Source organism: Panulirus ornatus, chromosome 18, assembly GCF_036320965.1.
Source record: "Panulirus ornatus isolate Po-2019 chromosome 18, ASM3632096v1, whole genome shotgun sequence".
Taxonomy (NCBI): domain Eukaryota; kingdom Metazoa; phylum Arthropoda; class Malacostraca; order Decapoda; family Palinuridae; genus Panulirus; species Panulirus ornatus.
Window position 1 is genome coordinate 55,914,420 of NC_092241.1, and position 26,259 is coordinate 55,940,678.

The window sequence follows — 26,259 nt, forward strand, 5'->3', positions numbered from 1 at the left end:
TTGTTTTTGGTTTGAACGTGCAGGTATGTATGGGATAGAGAGAATTGGAGCGATTTGGTGTATAGGGTGCAACTTGCTCTCAGTAGACTGAAATGGCACATTAAACACTCATGGGAAGATATGAAAAAGGCTGTGGGGCCTGGTTGTTGATAGATGTGGTTTTTTTGCTTTAAACATGACAGCTAAAGAACGGACATGGCTGAATAAGGTTGTGTCTTTGTCTATGTCCGGTGCTATCTATTTAACACAGGAAATGGGGAACAAGTATGAGAAACGCACATCAAGGATATGGTGAATTTTCCTTCAAGACATGATAGATTTGCATGTAGAATTATGAGAAATTGACAAAAAAATATAGCTACCTTTGGTTTGGGGTGTTGGAGTAAGCAGAAAAGTTGTGCATGGTTTCTAATGAGTCTAGTGCAACTCCTCACATTGAATTAACAGGGGTGGACATGAAGGTCTGATTTTTTGTTCGTATCACATTACATTATGCTTTATGCTTAGATCATGCATAAGCACAGGACAAGCAGTGAATAACATGAGTAATATTTACACTAAGCTATCTATCTACATTTCTGATGCCTGTTCCCACTGGAACTCCTTCAGAGGGGTGGTCACAGCAATAGAGCTTTTATAACTAGAGAACTCTAGTGTTGTCTCTCGGCCTTTAGTGCCTCATCCTTAACAGGTCACTGACTCAGGGCAACTGTAGTGCATTGTTTGCAGAGACTCCTACCTAGTGTTTGTACTGACTACTTCTACCTATTGCCCCTGCCTAAAAGTTCGTAACTGCTGCTTCTACCTATTGCTCTTACCATTTTACCAAAAGGCAGGGCTTGTGCATAGTGCTCACCACAGGAAATTTAGTAACGAAGAATGAGCTGTGCGAGTTAGGTGTTGTCAGATGTTATGTATTACAAGAAGAGAGTGTAGGTGTGTGGATAGAATGCCTATAGTCCATGTGTGGATAAGGAAAAAAAAGACAGCTATCTGGGTAAGAGGAGTGCTTGACAACCACTAAAGTGCTGGCTTACTATGTGGCTGTCACTAACCCTTCTGACACCCAGGCTGGTAGTACTGGTAATATATCTCCCTTGTTGTTGGTTGCCTACCAACTACTACCTACTGTTTACACTAAGCTTCACTCTTATATAGTTTTCATATTTTCTATTTTTATGTACAGTATGAATTATATGATTTTTGTATGCTACGCTTCTATGTACATTTTCAGCACTGTTTTTTGTTTTTGTATTTGTTTATGGAATGAGTCTCTAAAGTGCTGACCAATACACCAACCAAACTCCCTAAACTAAGTTCCAGCTAATTTTCATTCTGTTCTTCTTTCACAGTTTACATGCACACATGGCATTGTCTTTGTCCCATAGCTTTTTTACTGTTGATGGCTCTGGCTCAAGAATGTTTCATGACTCACCCTCCTTGGCTACCAATCTGTCTGGAGCATGGATACCACTATGAGGCACGTTGTGGGTGACTTATGCTGGTCTCCCTCCTTTGTATATAATTCCACAAAAATAACTTTTATTGATTTATTTCTTCACATTTCATATGTTATTTTTGTTCTCTTTCCTCACAAACTGGTACTGTACATATAAATGTCTCTCTTTATCATGTAGGCCATCCAGCAGTATAACGGTTTTCCTTGAGGTCTCAGTGTATGGATGACCTGCAAGTCGACAGCTGTGCAACTGTATATGTGGTTGTAGGGGCAAGGAGGAGATCTAAAGTTGTTTCTGCACCTTCCTAGGTGGTAGGCAGCCACCGATCAGGGGAGGCTATTGATGGTACTACCCATTGGATATTAGGGGGTTAGTGATGGCTGCTAAGTGAGCCAGCACTTCAGTGATTGTCAAGTTGCACACCTTTGACCCATGTTGCTGTCTTTTCTTTCTTTCTCGCCAACAAGTGGACTGCTGGCATTCTGTCCACTTATGTACTCTTTCCCTGTCACACGCAACACTTGACAATGCCTAGCGCACACTACTCATTCTTCATAACTAGATTTTCCTGCAGTGAGTGCTATGTGCCAGCCATGCTTTTTGGCAAAGTGGTGGAAGCAGTAGATATAAGTAGTGGTTGGGAGGATTAGGTAGTAGGAGATTGGAATATTAGGAATGCATATTCAGTAGAAATAATAGGTTGGAACATTAGGTAGAAGTTGTCATTAGGAATATTTGGTAGAAATGATAGGTTGGAACATTAGGAAGAAACCTTGATTAGACAAAATAGAAGTATTCAGTAGGAACATTGAGTAAGGGCCTCTTGAAACATTGCACTGGAGTTGTCCTATGCTGATGGACTGGTAAGGGTGAGGCATGAGGGCTGAGAAGTGGTACTGGATTTCACCACTTATGGTGTCTTTTGCCATGGCCACCCCCTTGAGGGAGCATTTCCAAATTAAATGGGAATCAAAGAAATAGATATATAATAGATAGATAGTACCTTCTGAGCAACAAAAGAAATTTCTGTAGACTGTTAATGGTCAAGTCAGTCAACAGAATATTTAAACAAAGGGAGGAAAAGTTAAATCATCATGAGATAATGAGAGCAGTTCTTTAAGCATAGTCGGTTAACAGTGAAAGTAGATTAGAATACTCTTTTTTCTCATTTGCATTTTTTCCAGAATATTACATTTCATTCATCTTTCAGTCTAGCTGCTTACCTGTGTTCTTGAGTAGTATACAATCTGGAGCGAAGGTGATTGATGCATGTGCTGCACCGGGGAGCAAAACTTCATACATTGCAGGGATCTTGAACAACACTGGGTGAGCTGTTTCAATAATTCCATGTTTACAGTATGATAGACAGCAGCTGAAATTATAGTTGTTTATATATATACTTTGTCGCTGTCTCCCGCGTTTGCGAGGTAGCGCAAGGAAACAGACGAAAGAAATGGCCCAACCCCCCCATACACATGTATATACATACATCCACACACGCAAATATACATACCTACACAGCTTTCCATGGTTTACCCCAGACGCTTCACATGCCCCGATTCAATCCACTGACAGCACGTCAACCCCGGTATACCACATCGCTCCAATTCACTCTATTCCTTGCCCTCCTTTCACCCTCCTGCATGTTCAGGCCCCGATCACACAAAATCTTTTTCACTCCATCTTTCCACCTCCAATTTGGTCTCCCTCTTCTCCTCGTTCCCTCCACCTCCGACACATATATCCTCTTGGTCAATCTTTCCTCACTCATTCTCTCCATGTGCCCAAACCATTTCAAAACACCCTCTTCTGCTCTCTCAACCACGCTCTTTTTATTTCCACACATCTCTCTTACCCTTACGTTACTTACTCGATCAAACCACCTCACACCACACATTGTCCTCAAACATCTCATTTCCAGCACATCCATCCTCCTGCGCACAACTCTATCCATAGCCCACGCCTCGCAACCATACAACATTGTTGGAACCACTATTCCTTCAAACATACCCATTTTTGCTTTCCGAGATAATGTTCTCGACTTCCACACATTCTTCAAGGCTCCCAGAATTTTCGCCCCCTCCCCCACCCTATGATCCACCTCCGCATCCATGGTTCCATCCGCTGCCAGATCCACTCCCAGATATCTAAAACACTTCACTTCCTCCAGTTTTTCTCCATTCAAACTCACCTCCCAATTGACTTGACCCTCAACCCTACTGTACCTAATAACCTTGCTCTTATTCACATTTACTCTTAACTTTCTTCTTTCACACACTTTACCTCCCAATTAACTTGTCCCTCAACCCTACTGAACCTAATAAACTTTGCTATTATTTACATTTACTCTCAACTTTCTTCTTTCAAACACTTTACCAAACTCAGTCACCAACTTCTGCAGTTTCTCACCCGAATCAGCCACCAGTGTTGTATGATCAGCAAACAACAACTGACTCACTTCCCAAGCCCTTTCATCCACAACACACTGCATACTTGCCACTCTCTCCAAAACTTGCATTCACCTCCCTAACTACCCCATCCATAAACAAATTAAACAACCTTGGAGACATCACCCACCCCTTACACAAACCGACATTCACTGGGAACCAATCACTTTCCCCACTTCCTACTCGTACACATGCCTTATGTCCTTGGTAAAAGCTTTTCACTGCTTCTAGCAACTTACCTCCCGTGCCATATACTCTTATTACCTTCCTCAAAGCATCTCTATCAGCTCTATCATACGCCTTCTCCAGGTTCATAAATGCTTCATACAAATCCATCTGTTTTTCTAAGTATTTCTCACATACATTCTTCAAAGCAAACACCTGATCCACACATCCTCTCCACTTCTGAAGCCACCCCTGGGGATAGGGAAGAAAGAATACTTCCCATGTATTCCCTGCGTGTCATAGAAGGCAACTAAAAGGGGAGGGAGCGGGGGCTGCAAATCCTCCCCTCTCATTATCAGTTTTACAGAAGAAACAGAGAAGGGGCCAAGTGAGGATGTTCCCTCTAGGGCTCAGTCCTCTGTTCTTAACGCTACCTTGCTAACATGGGAAATGGTGAATATGTATGAAGAAGCTGTGTAAATATATATTCTATTCTATTATCTATTATACTTTGTCGCTGTCTCCCGCGTTAGCGAGGTAGGGCGAGGAAAACAGATGAAAGAATGGCCCAACTCACCCACATACACATGTATATACATAAACGCCCACACATGCACATATACATACCTATACATTTCAGCATATACATTCACAGACATGAACATATATACACATGTACATATTCATACTTGCTGCCTTCATCCCTTCCCATTGCCACATGTCATTCCTGGACAAAATACATGTACAGGTACAGTTGCGGTGCATGACATTAGTTTTGTCCAGGAATGACACATATGATAGAGAATAGTGGTTCAGAGACTTGCCAGCATTATCTTTGTTAAGTTTTAAAAAGGGAAATACTTTAAAGAACATCTAGGATTATATGTATGTAATCTGATAGATGTAGTGACTGATTTTATGAACATTTGAATGGTAGTAGTTGGTGGCAGCTAACAACCGGGGAGGTATATTACCAGTGCTACCTGCCTAGGTATCTTGAGGGTTAGTGATGGCTGCATAGTCAACCAGCACTTCAGTGGCTGTCAAGATGCACTCATGTGACCCAGATTGTTGTCTTTTCTTTCTGCCTCACCCACATGTGGACTACTGGCTCTCTGTCTACAAACATTACAATCTCTCCTTTTTCATACATAACACTCGACAATACTAAACTCACACTATGAGCATTGTGCGCTGGCTTGCCTTTTGGCAAAATGGTAGTTGTAATAGATTGAAATAGTAGGTAGGAACATTTAGGCAGGAGTATTAGGTAGAAATATTAAGTAGAAGTAGTAGGTAGGAGCATTAGGTAGAAGTAGTCAGCAGGAACATTAGGTGGGAGCCTCGGAGAGCACTGCACTAAAGTTACCCTGCCTGTGACCAGTTAATGTTAGGCTTTAAAGGCTAAGAATCAACATTGGAGCTCTCTAGTTATGAAGACTCTGTTACCGTGGCCACCCCTTCGAGGGAGTTCCAGCTGGAACAAATGTCAGAGATATAGAAAGATAATTTATATGTTTAGTTATAATTATTATATTATAGTTGGTAGGCACCTAACAACCAGGGAGGTATATTACCAGTACTGATCGTTATCTTGTGGAGGCTAAGGTGAAGATTTGTATGGGTTTTCAGAAAAGAAGAGTGAATGTTGGGGTGAAGAGGGTGGTGAGAGTAAGTGAGCTTGGGAAGGAGACTTGTGTGAGGAAGTACCAGGAGAGACTGAGTACAGAATGGAAAAAAGTGAGAACAATGGAAATAAGGGGAGTGGGGGAGGAATGGGATGCATTTAGGGAATCAGTGATGGATTGCGCAAAAGATGCTTGTGGCATGAGAAGAGTGGGAGGTGGGTTGATTAGAAAGGGTAGTGAGTGGTGGGATGAAGAAGTAAGATTATTAGTGAAAGAGAAGAGAGAGGCATTTGGACGATTTTTGCAGGGAAAAAATGCAATTGAGTGGGAGATGTATAAAAGAAAGAGACAGGAGGTCAAGAGAAAGGTGCAAGAGGTGAAAAAGAGGGCAAATGAGAGTTGGGGTGAGAGAGTATCATTAAATTTTAGGGAGAATAAAAAGATGTTCTGGAAGGAGGTAAATAAAGTGCATAAGACAAGGGAGCAAATGGGAACCTCAGTGAAGGGCACAAATGGGGAGGTGATAACAAGTAGTGGTGATGTGAGAAGGAGATGGAGTGAGTATTTTGAAGGTTTGTTGAATGTGTTTGATGATAGAGTGGCAGATATAGGGTGTTTTGGTCGAGGTGGTGTGCAAAGTGAGAGGGTTAGGGAAAATGATTTGGTAAACAGAGAAGAGGTAGTAAAAGCTTTGCGGAAGATGAAAGCCAGCAAGGCAGCAGGTTTGGATGGTATTGCAGTGGAATTTATAAAAAAAGGGGGTGACTGTATTATTGACTGGTTGGTAAGGTATGTATGACTCATGGTGAGGTGTCTGAGGATTGGCGGAATGCGTGCATAGTGCCATTGTACAAAGGCAAAGGGGATAAGAGTGAGTGCTCAAATTACAGAGGTATAAGTCTATTGAGTATTCCTGGTAAATTATATGGGAGGGTATTGATTGAGAGGGTGAAGGCATGTACAGAGCATCAGATTGGGGAAGAGCAGTGTGGTTTCAGAAGTGGTAGAGGATGTGTGGATCAGGTGTTTGCTTTGAAGAATGTATGTGAGAAATACTTAGAAAAGCAAATGGATTTGTATGTAGCATTTATGGATCTGGAGAAGGCATATGATAGAGTTGATAGAGATGCTTTGTGGAAGGTATTAAGAATATATGGTGTGGGAGGCAAGTTGTTAGAAGCAGTGAAAAGTTTTTATCGAGGATGTAAGGCATGTGTACGTGTAGGAAGAGAGGAAAGTGATTGGTTCTCAGTGAATGTAGGTTTGTGGCAGGGGTGTGTGATGTCTCCATGGTTGTTTAATTTGTTTATGGATGGGGTTGTTAGGGAGGTAAATGCAAGAGTTTTGGAAAGAGGGGCAAGTATGAAGTCTGCTGGGGATGAGAGAGCTTGGGAAGTGAGTCAGTTGGTGTTCGCTGATGATACAGCGCTGGTGGCTGATTCATGTGAGAAACTGCTGAAGCTGGTGACTGAGTTTGGTAAAGTGTGTGAAAGAAGAAAGTTAAAAGTAAATGTGAACAAGAACAAGGTTATTAGGTACAGTAGGGTTGAGGGTCAAGTCAATTGGGAGGTAAGTTTGAATGGAGCAAAACTGGAGGAAGTAAAGTGTTTTAGATATCTGGGAGTGGATCTGGCAGCGGATGGAACCATGGAAGCAGAAGTGGATCATAGGGTGGGGGAGGGGGCGAAAATCCTGGGTGCCTTGAAGAATGTGTGGAAGTCGAGAACATTATCTCGGAAAGCAAAAATGGGTATGTTTGAAGGAATAGTGGTTCCAACAATGTTGTATGGTTGCAAGGCGTGGGCTATGGATAGAGTTGTGCGCAGGAGGATGGATGTGCTGGAAATGAGATGTTTGAGGACAATGTGTGGTGAGGTGGTTTGATCGAGTAAGTACTAGGTAAGAGAGATAGAAATAAAGAGCGTTAAGGAGGGTGTTGAAAGTTGGATGAAGGAGGAGAAGGTGGAGATGGTAAAGTGATGGACGTCGAGAATAGAAATTGAAGCAGATTGTCTTATGGATGGAGAGGAAAGATGTGGAAGCTCTGAGTATGAATATAGGGGGAGCATGTTGTAACTGAAATTGGTAAGGAGATGTATGGAAATAAAAAGAGCTGTGAGAGAGAGAAGATGGTTTTGAATGTTGTGGTCATGGAGGATGAGTGAAAGATTGACCAGAGGTTATATTGTCGGAGTGGAGGGGAACAGGAGAAGTGGAGACCAAATGGAGGGGAAGATGAAGTGAGAAAAGATTTTGGTGTGAGTCGGGGCCTGATACACTGGATGGAAGCGAGTGTGAAGATGGTAGGTGGCAAGGAATAGATTGGTATGGAATAAGAGTAATCGATGGTGGTAATCAGGATGAGTTGAATGAAACTGTAGAGGAAGTTAGTATCTGGGATGTGAACTGTCGGATGGAATACGCATGGATAAGGTGTGGAGGCGTATTGTATATTGCAATGTGTGGAGTCGAAATTACTGGAACAAAGGGTAGTGTTGGGCAATTTCATCTGTATGTTTCCTTGCGCTATGTCGAAACGCAGAGGAGGGGAGAAGCGGAAATAAAAAAAAGAAAAATGTGCATGAGTATCAGAGGGTAAGTAGATGGTTGTGGTGCACAAGCTTTGGTTGTAAGCTGCACTCTCTGGCTGTTTGATTTCTTTTGCCTCATCACAACTATGGGATATGGCATTCTGTCTCAACATACAAGTGTATGACATGAAAAGAGACCAAATTACTGACACAGTTCATTCTTTGTAACTCTAGATTTTCCAACAGTGAGCACAATGCACTAGCCCTGCCTTTTGGCAAAATGGTAGGAGTAGTAGCTAGAAGTTGTAGGTAGGAACATTTAGGTAGGAGCTGTAGGTATAAGTTGTTAGGAGCATTAGGCAGTAGTCAGTAGGAACATTAGGTAGGAGATATAGATAGATAGATAGACATGTACATATTCATACTAGCTCACATTCATTCATTCCTGGTGCCACCCAGCCCCCCAGGAAACAGCTTCATCACCCCCTGCGTCAGCAAGGTAGCACCAGGAAATAGCCAAAGAAATGCCACATCCAGTCACATCCACACACAAGCTGCTTATGTAATGCATCAAAACAACAGCTTCCTATCCACATCCAGGCCCCACAGACCTTTACAGTTTATTCTGAATGTTTCACATACCCTGATTCAGTCCATTGATGGCTTTTTGACCCCAGTATACTACCTTTCCAATTTGCCCTGTTCTGTGCATGCCTTCCATCCTCCTACATGTTCAGGCCCCAATCGCTCAAAATCGTTTTCACTTCATCCTTCATCTTTATAGTTCGGTCTCCCAGTTCTCCTTGTTCCCTCCACATCTGGCATATATTTTCTCTTTGTCAACCTTTCCTTACTTATTCTCTCCATGTATCTACACCATTTCAACACACCCTCGTCTGATCTCTCAACTACACTCTTCTTATTTCCATGCATCTGTCTTACCCTTTCATTACTTACATGATCAAACCACTTATCTATTTATCTATGTCTACATATCTGTCTATATCTCTGATGCCTGTTCCATTTGGAACTGCCGCAGAGGGGTTGCCACGACAACAGAGTCTCCATAAGAATAGTCTTCATAACTAAAGAACTCCAGTTCTGCTCCTTAGCCTTTAGTGCCTCACCCTTAAAAGGCCTCTGGCAGAGGGCAAGTTTAGCACAGTGTTTGCAGAAGCTCCTGCCTAATGTTCCTGATGACTACTACTATCTAATAGACCCACTTACTACATCTACCCAATGTTTCTACCTAATGCTCCTACCAATAGGCACAGCTAGCGCATAGTGTTCACCGCAGGAAAATCTAGTTATGAAGAATGAACTGCATGAGTTAAGTGTTGTCAAATGTTACATACATATGTATGTTTATGGACAAAACACCAGTAGTCCACATGTTGTGAGACAAAGAAAAGATAGCTACCTGGGTCAGACAAGTGCAACTTGACAACCATTTAAATGCTGGCTCACTAAGCAAATGTCACTGACCCTCCTGGGTAAGAGAAATGTGTGGTAATATGTGGAGTACAGGTAACAAAACTGAAGAGGGTGTGTAAAATGGTTTGGACATATGAAGAGAATGGGTAAGATAGGGCTGAGTAATGTGCTTTACATGTTGACACTGGAGGAAACGAGTAGGGGGAAACCAAAGAGGTGGAAAGATGGAGTGAAAAATGCTTTCAAGGGTCAGGGCCCAATCATGCAAAAGGGTGTGAGGCATGTATGGGATAAAACAAACTTTAGTAATGTGGTGTACAGAGAAACATGCAGTCAGACATTCCATTCCCATCACATTCGCCCTCTTCTGTGCAACCCTATGTATAGCCCATGCCTTGCAACCGTATAATATAGTTGGAGTTATATGTCTAAAATTTCTTCTTATTTCAGTCATGTACTTGCAACTGAGATGGATTCTAGCCGATTTGAAACTCTCGAGAAACTTTTATGGCAACGTGGAGTTACTTGTGTTACCACTTACAAGCAAAACTTCATGGAACTCCCTCACAATAAATTTCCAGGGGTTGAGTACATATTCGTTGATCCAACTTGTTCATCTAGTGGTGAGTTTTTTCCTTCTCAAGTATGAGAGATTTTCCAAGATATTTTTTTTTTTTTTCTTTGTCGCTGTCTCCCGCGTTTGCGAGGTAGCGCAAGGAAACAGACGAAAGAAATGGCCCAACCCACCCCCATACACATGTATATACATACGTCCACACACGCAAATATACATACCTACACAGCTTTCCATGGTTTACCCCAGACGCTTCACATGCCTTGATTCAATCCACTGACAGCACGTCAACCCCGGTATACCACATCGCTCCAATTCACTCTATTCCTTGCCCTCCTTTCACCCTCCTGCATGTTCAGGCCCCGATCACACAAAATCTTTTTCACTCCATCTTTCCACCTCCAATTTGGTCTCCCTCTTCTCCTCGTTCCCTCCACCTCCGACACATAAATTCTCTTGGTCAATCTTTCCTCACTCATTCTCTCCATGTGCCCGAACCATTTCAAAACACCCTCTTCTGCTCTCTCAACCACGCTCTTTTTATTTCCACACATCTCTCTTACCCTTACGTTACTTACTCGATCAAACCACCTCACACCACACATTGTCCTTAAACATCTCATTTCCAGCACATCCATCCTCCTGCGCACAACTCTATCCATAGCCCACGCCTCGCAGCCATACAACATTGTTGGAACCACTATTCCTTCAAACATACCCATTTTTGCTTTCCGAGATAATGTTCTCGACTTCCACACATTCTTCAAGGCTCCCAGAATTTTCGCCCCCTCCCCCACCCTATGATCCACTTCCGCTTCCATGGTTCCATCCGCTGCCAGATCCACTCCCAGATATCTAAAACACTTCACTTCCTCCAGTTTTTCTCCATTCAAACTCACCTCCCAATTGACTTGACCCTCAACCCTACTGTACCTAATAACCTTGCTCTTATTCACATTTACTCTTAACTTTCTTCTTTCACACACTTTACCAAACTCAGTCACCAGCTTCTAAGATATGTCTTAGAAAATTCAGGTTAGGACCCTTCAGCCTTCTGAACAGTAGTTCCAGTGAGGAAATTCTGACCTTCTACACCCTTCAATACTCATGTGTGATTGCAGTGGCTTGTTCATTTTGGGTACATTCTTTGCTAGAAGGTTTAATGGGATTTGATCAAACTAGTGTAGTGGCATTCTGTCCACAAGCATACAATCTCTCCTTGTCACGCATATCTCTTGATAACACTGAACTCGCACAGTTCATTCTTTGTAGCTCTGTATTTTCCTGAGCCCTACTTTTTGGCTAAATGATGGGAGCAATAGAATGAGGTAGTGGGTAGGAACATTTAGGTAGGAGCATTGGGCAGAAGTCATTAGGAACATTAGGTTGGAGCCTCTGATAACACTGCACTTTAGTTGCCCTCTGCCAGTGGGCTATTAAGGATGAGGCACTAAAGACTAAGAAGCAGCTCTAGAGTTTGTCAGTTATGGAAACTCTGTTGCTATGGTCACCCCCTTGAGGGAGTTCCCGGAGAGGCATGTGTTTTAGGAGGAACTGAGTGAATGTGTCAACATTTTGATGAAAGTGATTGAGTGCTTGTAATAATTGACTGCAATGCTAGGGTGGGTAATGCAACAGTATAGGATATTATCAGGAGGCATGAGATACCTGATGGTGTGAATGAAATGGTAAACACCTTCTGGAGTTGTGTGCTGAAAAAGTACTGGTGATTGGGAAAACATGGTTTGAAAAGAGGGACACAGATAAGTATGTTTGAGTAAGTGGGAAGGATGCTTTACTGGATTATTTATTGAATGATAGGGGTTGCAAAGAAGAGACTCATGGATGTAAATGTGCTGAGATAGGTAGCTGGTGGGATTTCTGATTGTTACTTGGTGGATGTAGAGACCTTAGGAAAAGAGGAAAGAATATGAGTGGGAAGAGAGTTGTGAAAGTGAGTGAGCTTGAAAAAGAGCCTTTTGAGAAAAGATACCAGGAGAGATTGAGTGTAGAATGGCCAAAGGTGGGAGTAAATGAAGCAAAGGGGTGGGAGAGGAATGGGAGGCATTTAAGGAAAAATGTTTACCTGGGCAGGAGAAGGGCGTGGCATGTGGAAGATGGTAGGTGGACAAGTGAGAAAGGGTGTGGAGAATGGAATGAGGAAGTTAAATTGCTAGTGAATAAAAGAAGAGGGGTATATGAGCATGATTTGCAGGGAGGGATTGCAAGTCATTGGCTCAAAAAGAGGGAAAATGAGATCTGGGGTGTGCGAATATCAGCAAACTTTGGGGGGAAGAAGACTGTTTTGGAAGGATGTTGTGCAAGAAAATCATGAGAACATTGATGAAAGGGACAAAAGGGGAAGTGGTTACGGGTAGAGATGAGGTAAAGAGGAGATTGAGTGAATTTTTTGAAGGGTTGTTGAATGTTTAATAATAGGATGGCAGATGGATGTTTTGGATGCAGAGACATGCAGATTGAGAGTCATATGGCTCGGTATAAAAAGAAATGCTGAAAGTTTTGCGTCAGATGAAGTGCAACAGAGTGACCAGAATGGATGTTATTGCAGTTGAATTTCATAAGAAAGTGGGTGAATTTAATGTTGACTGGATAGTTAGGACTCTTGGTATATTTTAACTTATACCTATACTTGATTGCCATTTCCTGCAACAGTGAGGTAGCACCAGGAGACAGGTGAAGAAAGACCCATCTACTCATATTTTTTTTCTTTTCACAAATATTCGCCTTATCCGCGTTAGCGAGGTAGCGTTAAGAACAGAGGAGTGAGCCTTAGAGGGTATATCCTCACTTGGCCCACCTCTCTGTTCCTTCTTTTGGAAAATTCATATACTTATCAACATATTAGTAGAAGATTTGTAGAGGTTTTCAAAAAAGAAGAGAGAATATTGGGGAGAAGAGAGTGGTGAGAGTAGTGAGCTTGGAAAGGAGACTTGCTTAAGGAAATACCAAGAGAGATTGAGTGCAGAATGGCAAAAGGTGAGAGCAAATGACGTAAGGGGAGTGGGGGAGGAATGGGATGTATTTAGGGAAGCAGTGATGGCTTATGCAAAAGATGCATGTGGCAGGAGAAAGGTGGGAGGTGGGCAGATTAGAAAGGGTAATGAATGGTGGGATGAAGAAGTAAGATTGTTAGTGGAAGAGAAGAGAGAGGCGTTTGGAGGATTATTGCTGGGAAGTAATGCAAATGACTGGGTAAGGTATAAAAGAAAGCAGCAGGAGGTGAAAAAGATGGCAAATGAGAGTTAGGGTGAGAGGTTATTATTATAATTTAGGGGGAATAAAAAGATGTCATGGAAGGAGGTAAATAAAGTGCATAAGACAAGAGAACAAATGGGAACATTGGTGAAGGGGGCAAATGGGGAGGTAATAACAAGTAGTGGTGAAGTGAGAAGATGGAGTGAATATTTTGAAGGTTTTTTGAATGTGTTTGATGATAGAGTGGCAGATATAGGATGTTTTGGTCGGGGTGGAGTGCAAAGTGAGAGGGTCAGGGAGAATGGTTTGGTAAACAGGAAGAGGTAGTGAAAGCTTTGTGAAAGATGAAAGCCTGCAAGGTGGCAGGTTTGGATGGTAATGCAGTGGAATTTATTAAAAAAGGGGGTGACTGTGTTGTTGATTGGTTGGTAAGGATATTCTTGTATGTATGGATCATGGTGGAGTGCCTGAGAATTGGCAGAATGCATGCATAGTGCCATTGTACAAAGGCAAAGGCGATAAAGGTGAGTGTTCAAATTACAGAGGCAAATGTTTGTTGAGTATTCCTGGGAAGTTATATGGAAGGGTATTGATTGAGAGGGTCAAGGCATTTGTGGATCTGGAGAAGGCATATGATAGGGTTGATAGAGATGCTTTTGTGGAAGGTTTTAAGAATATATGGTGTAGGAGGTAAGTTGCTAGAAGCAGTGAAAAGTTTTTACTGTGGATGTAGGCCATGTGTACGAATACAGAGAGGGGAGAGTGATTGGTTCCCAATGAATGTCAGTTTGTGGTAGGGGTGCGTGATATCTCCATGGTTGTTTAGTTTTTTTATGGATTGGGTGGTTAGGGAGGTAAATGTAAGAGTTTTGGAGAGAGGGGTAAGTATGCAGTCTGTTGTGGATGAGAGGGCTTGGGAAGTGTCAGTTGTTGTTCGCTGATGATAAAGTGTGTGAAAGAAGAAAGTTGGGAGTAAATGTGAATAAGAGCAAGGTTATTAGGTTCAGTAGGGTTGAGGGACAAGTTAATTGGGAGGTAAGTTTAAATGGAGAAAAACTGGAAGAAGTGAAGTGTTGTAGATATCTGAGAGTGGACTTGGCAGCAGATAGAACCATGGAAGTGGAAGTGAGTCACAGGGTGGGGGAGGGGGCGAAGATCCTGGGAGCATTGAAGAATGTGTGGAAGGCGAGAACATTATCTCGGAGAGCAAAAATGGGTATGTTTGAAGTAATAGTGGTTCCAACAATGTTATATTTTTGCGAGGCATGGGCAATAGATAGGGTTGTGCAGAGGAGGGTGGATGTGTTGGAAATTAAATGTTTCAGGACGGTATGTGGTGTGAGGTGGTTTGATTGATTAAGTAATGAAAGGCCGAACCTACCCACATACACATGTATATACATAAACACCCACACACGCACATATACATACCAATACATTTCAACATATACATACAATTGCATACACAGACATATATATATACACATGCACACATTCATACATGCTGCCTTCATCCATTCCCGCCGCCTCTCCTCCACACATGAAATGAACACACACACACACACACACACACACACACCCCCCACCCCCCACCCCACCCAGCATGTGCATGAGGTAGAACTAGGAAAGGAAAACAAAGGCCACATTCATCCACACTCAGACTCTGGCTGTTATGTGTAATGCACCGAAGCCACAGCTCCCTTTCCAAATCCAGGCTCCACAAAGCTCCACAAAATAGCACGTCGACCCTGGTATATCACATCGTTTCAATTCACTCTGTTCCTTGCACGCCTTTCATCCTCACGCATGTTCAGGCCCCAATCACTCAAAATCTTTTTCACTCCATCTTTCCACCTCCAACTTGGTCTCCCACTTCTCCTCGTTCCCTCCACCTCTGACACATATATCCTCTTTGTCAATCTTTCCTCACTCATTCTCTCCATGTGACCAAACCATTTCAAAACACCTTTTTCTGCTCTCACAACCACACACTTTTTATTACCACCCATCTCTCTTGCCCTTTCATTATTTACTCGATCAAACCCCCTCACATCACATATTGTCCTCAAACATCTCATTTCCAGCACATCCACCCTCCTCTGCACAACTCTGTCTATAGCCCATGCCTCGCAACCATATAACATTGTTGGAACCACTATTACTTCAAACATACCCATAATGTTCTCGACTTCCACACATTTTTCAACGCTCCCAGAACTTTCGCCCCCTCCCCCACCCTATGATTCACTTCCGCTTCCATGGTTCCATCCGCTGCCAAATCCACTCCAAGATATCTAAAACACTTCACTTCCTCCAGTTTTTCTCCATTCAAACTTACCTCCCATTTGACGTGTCCCTCAACTCTATTGCACCTAATAACCTTGCTCTTATTCACATTTTCTCTCAGCTTTCTTCCTTCTTACACTTTACCAAACTCAAGTCACCAGCTTCTGCAGTTTCTCACCTGAATCAGCCACCAGCGCTGTATCATCAGCGAACAACAACTGACTCACTTTCCAAGCACTCTCATCCACAACAGACTGCATACTTGCCCTCTTTCCAAAACTCCTGCATTCACCTCCCTGACAACCCCATCCATAAATAAATTAAATAACCATGGAGACATCACGCACCCCTGCCACAAACCAACATTCACTGAGAACCAATCACTTTCCTCTCTTCCTACACGTACACATGCCTTACATCTTCGACAAAAACTTTTCACTGCTTCTAACAACTTGCCTCCCACACCATATATTCCTAATACCTTCCAGAGAGCATCTATATCAACACTTATCATATGCCTTCTTCATATCCATAAATGCTACATACAAATCCATTTGCTTTTCTAAGTATTTCTCACATACATTCTTCAAAGCAAACACCTGATCCACACATCCTCTACCACTTCTGAAACCACACTGCTCTTCCCCAATCTGATGCTCTGTATATGCCTTCACCCTCTCAATCAATACCCTCCCATATAATTTCCCAGGAATACTCAACAAACTTATGCCTCTGTAATTTGAGCACTCACTTTTATCCCCTTTGCCTTTGTACAATGGCACTATGCAAGCATTCCGCCAATCCTCAGGCACCTCACCATGAGTCATACATACATTAAATAACCTTACCAACCAATCGACAACACAGTCACCCCCTTTTTTAATAAATCCCACTGCAATACCATCCAAACCCGCCGCCTTGCTGGCTTTCATCTTCCGCAAAGCCTTTACTACCTCTTCTCTGTTTACCAAATCATTCTCCCTAACCCTCTCACTTTGCACATGACCAAAACACCCTATATCTGCCACTCTATCATCAAACACATTCAACAAACCTTCAAAATACTCACTCCATCTCGTTCTCACATCACCACTACTTGTTATCACCTCCCCATTAGCCCCCTTCACTGATGTGCCCATTTGTTCCCTTGTCTTATGCACTTTATTTACCTCCTTCCAAAACATCTTTTTATTCTCCCTAAAATTTAATGATACTCTCTCTCCCCAACTCTCATTTGCCCTCTTTTTCACCTCTTGCACCTTTCTCTTGACCTCCTGCCTCTTTTTATACATCTCCCACTCATTTGCATTATTTCCCTGAGAAAATCATCCAAATGCCTCCCTCTTCTCTTTCACTAATAATCTTACTTCTTCATCCCACCACTCACAACCCTTTGTAATCTGCCCACCTCCCACGCTTCTCATGCCACAAGCATCTTTTGCTCAAGCCATCACTGCTTCCCAAAACACATCCCATTCCTCCCCCACTCCCCTTACGTCCTTTGTTCTCACCTCTTTCCATTCTATACTCTGTCTCTCCTGGTACTTTGTCACACAAGTCTCCTTCCCAGCTCACTTACTCTCACCACTCTCTTCACCCCAACATTCTCTCTTCTTTTCTGAAAACCTCTACAAATCTTCACCTTCGCCTCCACAAAATAATGATCAGACATCCCTCCAGTTGCACCTTTCAGCACGTTAAGATTCAAAAATCTCTTTCATGCGCCTATCAATTAACACGTAATCCAGTAATGCTCTCTGACTGTCTCTCCTACTTACATACGTATACTTATGTATATCTCTCTTTTTAAACCAGGTATTCCCAATCACCAGTCCTTTTTCAGCACATAAATCTACAAGCTCTTCTCCATTTCCATTTACAACACTGAACACCCCATGTACACCAATTATTCCCTCAACTACCACATTACTCACCTTTGCATTCAAATCACCCATCTCTGTAACCCAGTCTCGTCCCTCAAAACTACTAACACACTCACTCAGCTCCTCCCAAAACACTTGCCTTTCATGATCTTTCTTCTCATGCCCAGGTGCATATGCACCAATAATCACCCATCTCTCTCCATCCACTTTCAGTTTTACCCATACCAATCTAGAGTTTACTTTCTTACACTCTATCACATACTCCCACCACTCCTGTTTCAGGAGAAGTGCTACTCCTTCCCTTACTCTTGTCCTCTCACTAACCCCAGACTTTACTCCCTAGACATTCCCAAACCACTCTTCCGCTTTACCCTTGAGCCTCTTTCACTCAAGAGCCAAAACATCCAGTGCAAAAGAAATATGTTAATAACTATCAGGTTTAGTTATTAACACAAGATGAACTCCAAGGACTATTACTTTTATCAGTCAGATCATTGTCAGGCATATATTGTACATTTCTCATTATCTCTCATTTTAGGATTCACTCTATATGGATGCTGCTTAATAGGTATTGCTTTGTCAATTTTGACATCATGCTGTAATACATCAGTTCTAGAAACATTAGAAAACAAACACCTAAACTCATTCATTATTTGTATGATCTCTTCTCTTTGTTTCTAAATGATCAAGTTTCTTTTTCAAATTTTCTAACAATTAACAGTTTGTCTTCACATCTCCCCAACTTTACACTCTCACTTTCATCCATTTCCTGTACATCATCAGACATAACACATGCACAATATACATTTGTAACGTCATCATCCTTTGCAGAATTTCTATTATGATAAGGTTTTATCATGTTTACACGACACAATTGGCTTGGCTTGTGTCTGTCTGGAGTATTTACAATATAATTCAATTCATCAACTCTTTTTCTCAATAACCCAGGGACCATAAAATCTTGCTCTCAAAGGATTTCCTGTCTGAGGCAATAGTTCCAACATTCGATCACCTGGCTTGAACTCTGCTTCTTGAATTTTTGTCATACCATACCTTCATATCTTTTTGATACTCTTTCAAATCTCCAGTGGCAAACATTGCTAAAGGCAAATCCTTATCCTATCCTACTGACTAGGGGATAGGGGAGAAAGAATACTTCCCACGTATTCCCTGCGTTTCGTAGAAGGCGACTGAAAGAGAAGAGAGTGGGGGACTGGAAATCCTCCCCTCTCATTTTTAGTTTTCCTAAAGAAGGAACAGAGGAGGGGGCCAAGTGAGGATATTCCCTCAAAGGCTCAGTCCTCAATTCTTAACGCTACCTCACTAATGCGGGAAATGGCGAATAATATGAAAAAAAATCTCAAAGTATTTTTCAAAGTATGATGGAATCTTCACAACTCCTTGGCTCTGTGGGTGATAAGCACTTGACACATTTATATGTTATATGTAACCTCTAATATTTTCTTGAACATTCCTAAAGTGAAATTACTTCCTTGGTGCGACTATAATTTCAGATATACCCACCCAGGAGAAATATTTCACAAAATCTATTACAATATTATTAGAATACATGCTTCGTAATGGTACTGCTTCTGGAAATCTAGTAGATGCACACGTTATTGTCAATAAATACTGATTTCCTTTATGTGTTTTTGGTAAAGGACCTACACAGTCACTTACAATTTTGCTGAAAGATTTACAAAAAGCAGAAATTGGCTGCAGTGGTGCTGGCTGTATAGTCTGGTTGGGTTTAATTACTCTCTGACATAATTCACATGTCTTACAGTACTGGGATACATTTTTTTTCATATTTGGCCAATAAAAATGAGCTAATTATCATTTGTCTTCCTAACTTCCAGTTGTGCAGACAAACAAGAACTATGAGATAAAGCAGTAACATGTACCCTATAATTCTTTGGAACAACAATCTACTTTCTGACCTCCCAGTGATCAATCAGATGCTGGAACCTGAGCAGGCCTCCACTTTCTCATCAACACACCATTTTGTACATAAAATCTAAGTGACATCACTCTCACTCCCATTTCTAGTAGCTTCACTCCAATATTCTTTCAAACTTTCATCACCCTTCTGTAACTTTGTCAACTCTTTCTCATCCACAACAAAATCTGGAAATACATCAGTTTTCAATACTGCAGTGCTCTTCTCATTTCCAGATTCTACTGTGTTATCTCTAGTTACATACTCTTCGTTAAGTAATTCACTTTATCTCTAGTTACATACTCTTCATTAAATTATTCACCTTATCTCTAGTAACATACTCTTCATTAAATAATTCACCTAAATCATATTCAACTTCTCTCTTTAACATTGACCTGGTCACAACACAAGCTGGTTAAACAATTTCACTACACTGTACATTACTATCAGTGGCTGTGGTTTCGGTGCATTACACATGATAGCTAGAGACTGAGTGTGAACGAATGTGGCCTTTTTTGGTCTTTTTTCTTGGTGCTACCTTGTTGAAGCAGGGAGTGGTGCTGGGAATAGATGAAGGCAAGCATGTATGAGTATATACATGTGTATATGAGTGGATGGGCCGTTCTTCATCTGTTTCTTGATGCTACCTCGATGATGTGGGAAACAGCGTTCAAGTATAATAGTAAAGAGTATAGTATGTGTGTTTATATTTTTTTTTGTATTTTGCTTTGTCACTGTCTCCCGCGTTTGCGAGGTAGCGCAAGGAAACAGACGAAAGAAATGGCCCAACCCACCCCCAAACACAATGTATATACATACACGTCCACACACGCAAATATACATACCTATACATCTCAGTGTACACATGTATATACACACACAGACACATACATATATATCAATGTGCACAATTCACACCGTCTGCCTTTATTCATTCCCATCGCCACCTCGCCACACATGGAATACCATCCCCCTCCCCCCTTATGAGTGCGAAGTAGCACTAGGAAAAGACAACAAAGGCCCCATTTGTTCACACTCAGTCTCTAGCTGTCATGCAATAATGCCTGAAACCACAGCTCCCTTTCCACATCCAGGCCCCACACAACTTTCCATGGTTTACCCCAGACGCTTCACATGCCCTGATTCAATCCACTGACAGCACGTCAACCCCGGTATACCACATCAATCCAATTCACTTTATTCCTTGCCCGCCTTTCACCCTCCTGCATGTTCAGGCCCCGATCATGCAAAATCTTTTTCACTCCATCTTTCCACCTCCAATTTGGTCTCCAACTTCTCCTCGTTCCCTCCACCTCCGACACATATATCCTCTTGGTCAATCTTTCCTCACTCATTCTCTCCATGTGCCCAAACCATTTCAAAACACCCTCTTCTGCTCTCTCAACCACGCTCTTTTTATTTCCACACATCTCTCTTACCCTTACATTACTTACTCGATCAAACCACCTCACACCACACATTGTCCTCAAACATCTCATTTCCAGCACATCCACCCTCCTGCGCACAACTCTATCCATAGCCCACACCTCGCAACCATACAATATTGTTGGAACCCCTATTCCTTCAAACATACCCATTTTGCTTTCCGAGATAATGTTCTTGACTTCCACACATTCTTCAAGGCTCCCAGGATTTTCGCCCCCTCCCCCACCCTATGATTCACTTCTGCTTCCATGGTTCCATCCGCTGCCAGGTCCACTCCCAGATATCTAAAACACTTTACTTCCTCCAGTTTTTCTCCATTCAAACTTACCTCCCAATTGACTTGAACCTCAACCCTACTGTACCTAATAACCTTGCTCTTATTCACATTTACTCTTAACTTTCTTCTTTCACACACTTTACCAAACTCAGTCACCAGCTTCTGCAGTTTCTCACATGAATCAGCCACCAGCGCTGTGTCATCAGTGAACAACAACTAACTCACTTCCCAAGCTCTCTCATCCACAACAGACTTCATACTTGCCCCTCTTTCCAAAACTCTTGCATTCACCTCTCTAACAACCCCATCCATAAACAAATTAAACAACCATGGAGACATCACACACCCCTGCCGCAAACCTACATTCACTGAGAACCAATCACTTTCCTCTCTTCCTACATGTACACATGCCTTACATCCTCGATAAAAACTTTTCACTGCTTCTAACAACTTGCCTCCCACACCATGTATTCTTAATACCTTCCACAGAGCATCTCTATCAACTCTATCATATGCCTTCTCCAGATCCATAAATGCTACATACAAATCCATTTGCTTTTCTAAGTATTTCTCACATACATTCTTCAAAGCAAACACCTGATCCACACATCCTCTACCACTTTTGAAACCACACTGCTCTTCCCCAATGCGATGCTCTGTACATGCCTTCACCCTCTCAATCAATACCCTCCCATATAATTTACCAGGAATACTCAACAGACTTATACCTCTGTAATTTGAGCACTCACTCTTATCCCCTTTGCCTTTGTACAATGGCACTATGCACGCATTCTGCCAATCCTCAGGCACCTCACCATGAGTCATACATAACCTTACCAACCAGTCAACAATACAGTCACCCCCTTTTTTAATAAATTCCACTGCAATACCATCCAAACCTGCTGCCTTGCCGGCTTTCATCTTCCGCAAAGCTTTTACTACCTCTTCTCTGTTTACCAAATCATTTTCCCTAACCCTCTCACTTTGCACACCACCTCGACCAAAACACCCTATATCTGCCACTCTATCATCAAACACATTCAACAAACCTTCAAAATACTCACTCCATCTTCTCACATCACCACTACTTGTTATCACCTCCCCATTTGCACCCTTCACTGAAGTTCCCATTTGCTCCCTTGTCTTATGCACTTTATTTACCTCCTTCCAGAACATCTTTTTATTCTCCCCAAAATTTAATGATACTCTCTCACCCCAACTCTCATTTGCCCTCTTTTTCACCTCTTGCACCTTTCTCTTGACCTCCTGTCTCTTTCTTTTATACATCTCCCACTCAATTGCATTATTTCCGTGCAAAAATCGTCCAAATGCCTCTCTCTTCTCTTTCACTAATAATCTTACTTCTTCATCCCACCACTCGCTACCCTTTCTAATCAACCCACCTCCCACGCTTCTCATGCCACAAGCATCTTTTGCGCAATCCATCACTGATTCCTTAAATACATCCCATTCCTCCCCCACTCCCCTTACTTCCATTGTTCTCACCTTTTTCCATTCTGTACTCAGTCTCTCCTGGTACTTCCTCACACAAGTCTCCTTCCCAAGCTCACTTACTCTCACCACCCTCTTCACCCCAACATTCACTCTTCTTTTCTGAAAACCCATACAAATCTTCACCTAAGCCTCCACAAGATAATGATCAGACATCCCTCTAGTATGTGTGTTTATGTATGTATATATGTATGGGTTGGTATGTTGATGCAGCTCTATTTTGTCTTTGGTGATGCTTGTTTTGAAAGAGTTTTAAGTTGAATTCATTTAGAGATTTTGATTTGTTATGATAACCATTTGAAATAAACATTTATCTTTACCCAATGAAGCAAGCATGAATAGGTGTAGAGAGGAACAAAAGAATAATTGGTAAGACAGAGAAAGTATTTCTTAAAAAGGCACCATGTTTAGAGGAAATCTGTCATGAATAAGGGTATCAGAATTTTTTTACATCACTATGCTGTTTCTATGGCTTTTTGTTGTGAAAGTGCATGTTATAGCCTGATGACATGTTCAGTAAACTCAATCATAAAAAGAATGGGAAATTTTTGCTTGTTTTTAAAGATGCACTTTCTGATGTACATAATTATGTAAATGTACCCAATCTAAATGTATTTTTCTCATGTGTCTAAGGTATTATTATTTCTAGGTGTGAACGTCTACAAAGATGAGGTATCCCAGCAGCGAATCAAAAGCCTTGCATCATTCCAGGTCCGCATACTGCTTTATGCTCTTTCATTTCCATCAGTTAAGGAAGTTATATACTCCACCTGTTCTGTGCATGCTGAGGAAAATGAAGAAGTTGTTGAGGAAGCCTTAAATCAGTACCATGATCATTTTAAACTTAAAAATCTAGGAAAGAAACTCCGTGAATGGAAGCATTTTGGAAACACGAAATATTCATGTGGGAAGAAGTGCCTGAGGACCAATACTGAAATTGATAAATGTCACGGATTTTTTATTGCTAAGTTTGTTAGGAGAAATAACAAAGATTGTGATAAACTGCATTCAGATAACTGCAAAGGTCAGAAAAGAAAACATAGCAGTTGCAGTAATTCACAAAATAAAGAGGAATTAGAGCAGTGCATGGATGGAAAGAATGGTTTCATTAGTGAAGGCAATGATGCATCAGGTACTGAGTTGATTGACCATGATAACACTCACAAGAGGAAAAGAAAATCAAAAAAATAATGGGGAAAAAATGAAGAGCAAAAATTGTGACAAGCAAAAAAATCATGAAAAAAAGCAAAAAAAATCATAAAGAAATAGAAAGTAATCAAACAGCAAAGGTAATAGTGTTGATAGGAAGACTACAAGAGAAGTAGTAATTACTACTGTTGCTAGAACAAGTGATGAAAAACAGAAAAGCAAATACTTCTTAAAACATTCAGATGGTAGTGAAGATTATCACATACAAGCAAGTGCAATGCTGCCATTCACCTTCAAAGTGAAAAACAAAAGAAACTCCAAGCAGAAGAAAAGAACCTGGCCCATGTAGTTAATATGATAGAAAAACAAGATATGAGGAATGGTGTTTGTAATCTAATTTTTTCATTCATATTCACCATTTCCAGCATCAGCGATGTAGTGTTAAGAACAGAGGACTGGGTCTTAAAGGGAATATCCTCACTTTTCTCCCCTCTCTGTTCCTTCTTTTGGAAAATCAAATATGGGAGGGGGAGATTTCCAGTACCCCGCAGAGAATATGTGGGAAGTATTCTTTCTCCCCATCCCTATCCCCAGGGATAATGATAGAACTCTAGTGGCTGATTCAAATGTGAAACTGTAGTTATTGACTGAGGTTGGAAAAGTGTGTGAAAGGAGAAAGTTTAGTAAGTGTGAATAAGAGCAAGGTTATTAGGTTCAGTAGGGTTGAGGGACAAGTTGATTGAATGGAGAAAAATTGGAGGAAGTGAAGTGTTTTAGGGTGTCTGGGAGTGGACTTAGCAGCAGATGGAACCATGGAAGTGGAAGTGAGTCACTGGGTGGGGAGGGGTTGAAAGTTCTGGGAGTGATGAAGAATGTGTGGAAGGAGAGAACATTATCTTGGAAAGCAAAAATGTGTATGTTTGAAAGAATAGTAGTTCCAACAATGTCATATGGTTGCGAGGCATGGGCTATAGATGGGGTTGTATGGAGGATGGTGAATGTGATGAAAATGAAATGTTTGAGGACTACATATGGTGTGAGGTGGTTTGATCGAGTAAGTAATGAAAGTGTAAGACAGCTGTGTGAAAATAGAGAGTTGAGAGAGCAGAAGAGGGTGTGTTGAAATGGTGTGGACATATGAAGAGAATGAGTGAGAAAGATTGACGGAGGATATACGTGTCAGGTGGAGGGAACAAGAAGTGGGAGACCAAATTGCAGGTGGAAGGATGGAATAAAAATAGATTTTGAGAGATCGGGGCCTGAATATGTAGGAGGGCGAGAGGCATGTAAGGAATAGAATGAATTGGAATGATGTGGTATACTAGGGTCAACGTGCTGTCAATGGATTGAACCAGGGCTTGTGAAGCGTCTGGGGTAAACCATGGAAAGGTCCGTGGGGCCTGAACGTGGAAAGCGAGCTGTGGTTTCATTGCAGTACACATGGCAGCTTCAAAACTGAGCTAAACTCAGCAGCAGGGACAGGATGGACCACTCCAAAACTAAAAGACCACTAACAAGACTGTGCTACCAAAATTTCTCTTACTGAAAACGACAGACTTACCACAGGTGATTTCACTTGTGGTGCAACCTCAGGCTGAAGGAGTCTAGTTAGGCCTCAACATATATAACTTACCTTAGATATGTATATTTGGAAAAGTCACAGGGGGGGCCTTGTTGTGGAGAGGGAGCTCTGGTTTTGATGCACTGCAAATGACAGAGAATGGATGTCAGTGAAAGTGGCCTTTCTTTGTCTGTTCCCGGCACTACCTCACTAAAGCAGGAGAATGTGATCAAGGATGAAAATACAAGTGTGTGTGTGTGTATTATTGGATTCCACCAACCTATGGCTTAACCACATGTGAATTTGCCACTTTCTCCAAGGCTATATTATCATCTACTGACAAAAGGAAGTACAGTCTCATCCAAGATTTTTTCACTCCAAAAGTCCACCATTTTCCTGCCACTGGATACTAAGCACAGCCTTCAACCTACAAGATGTCCTACAAAAGAGGCCTTGAAATAAAATCAGGTCCCTTTAAAAAAAAAGGGTTCCCTCCACCTCTGACACTTATATCCTCTTTGTCAATATTTCCTCACTCATTCTCTCCATGTGTCCAAACCATTTCAGTACACCCTCTTCTGCTCTCTCAACCACACTCTTTATTACAGCGCTGGTGGCTGATTCATGTGAGAAACTGCAGAAGCTGGTGACTGAGTTTGGTAAAGTGTGTGAAAGAAGAAAGTTAAGAGTAAATGTGAATAAGAGCAAGGTTATTAGGTACAGTAGGGTTGAGGGTCAAGTCAATTGGGAG

General features: G+C 41.7%; 1 protein-coding gene across 2 annotated transcripts in view; it reads left to right on the forward strand.

The window, feature by feature from the left end:
• Positions 1–25,043, forward strand: part of Nsun5 (Nop2/Sun-like domain containing protein 5) — a 72,190-nt gene extending 47,147 nt beyond the window's left edge. For both annotated transcript variants that reach the window (XM_071673263.1, XM_071673265.1), the window contains 3 exons: positions 2,671–2,786; positions 10,116–10,288; positions 23,448–25,043. In XM_071673263.1, coding sequence (XP_071529364.1) covers positions 2,671–2,786; positions 10,116–10,288; positions 23,448–23,989 — 831 coding nt within the window. In that variant the 3' untranslated portion in view covers positions 23,990–25,043. The remainder of the gene's footprint in view (positions 1–2,670; positions 2,787–10,115; positions 10,289–23,447) is intronic.
• Positions 25,044–26,259: the final 1,216 nt, after the last annotated feature.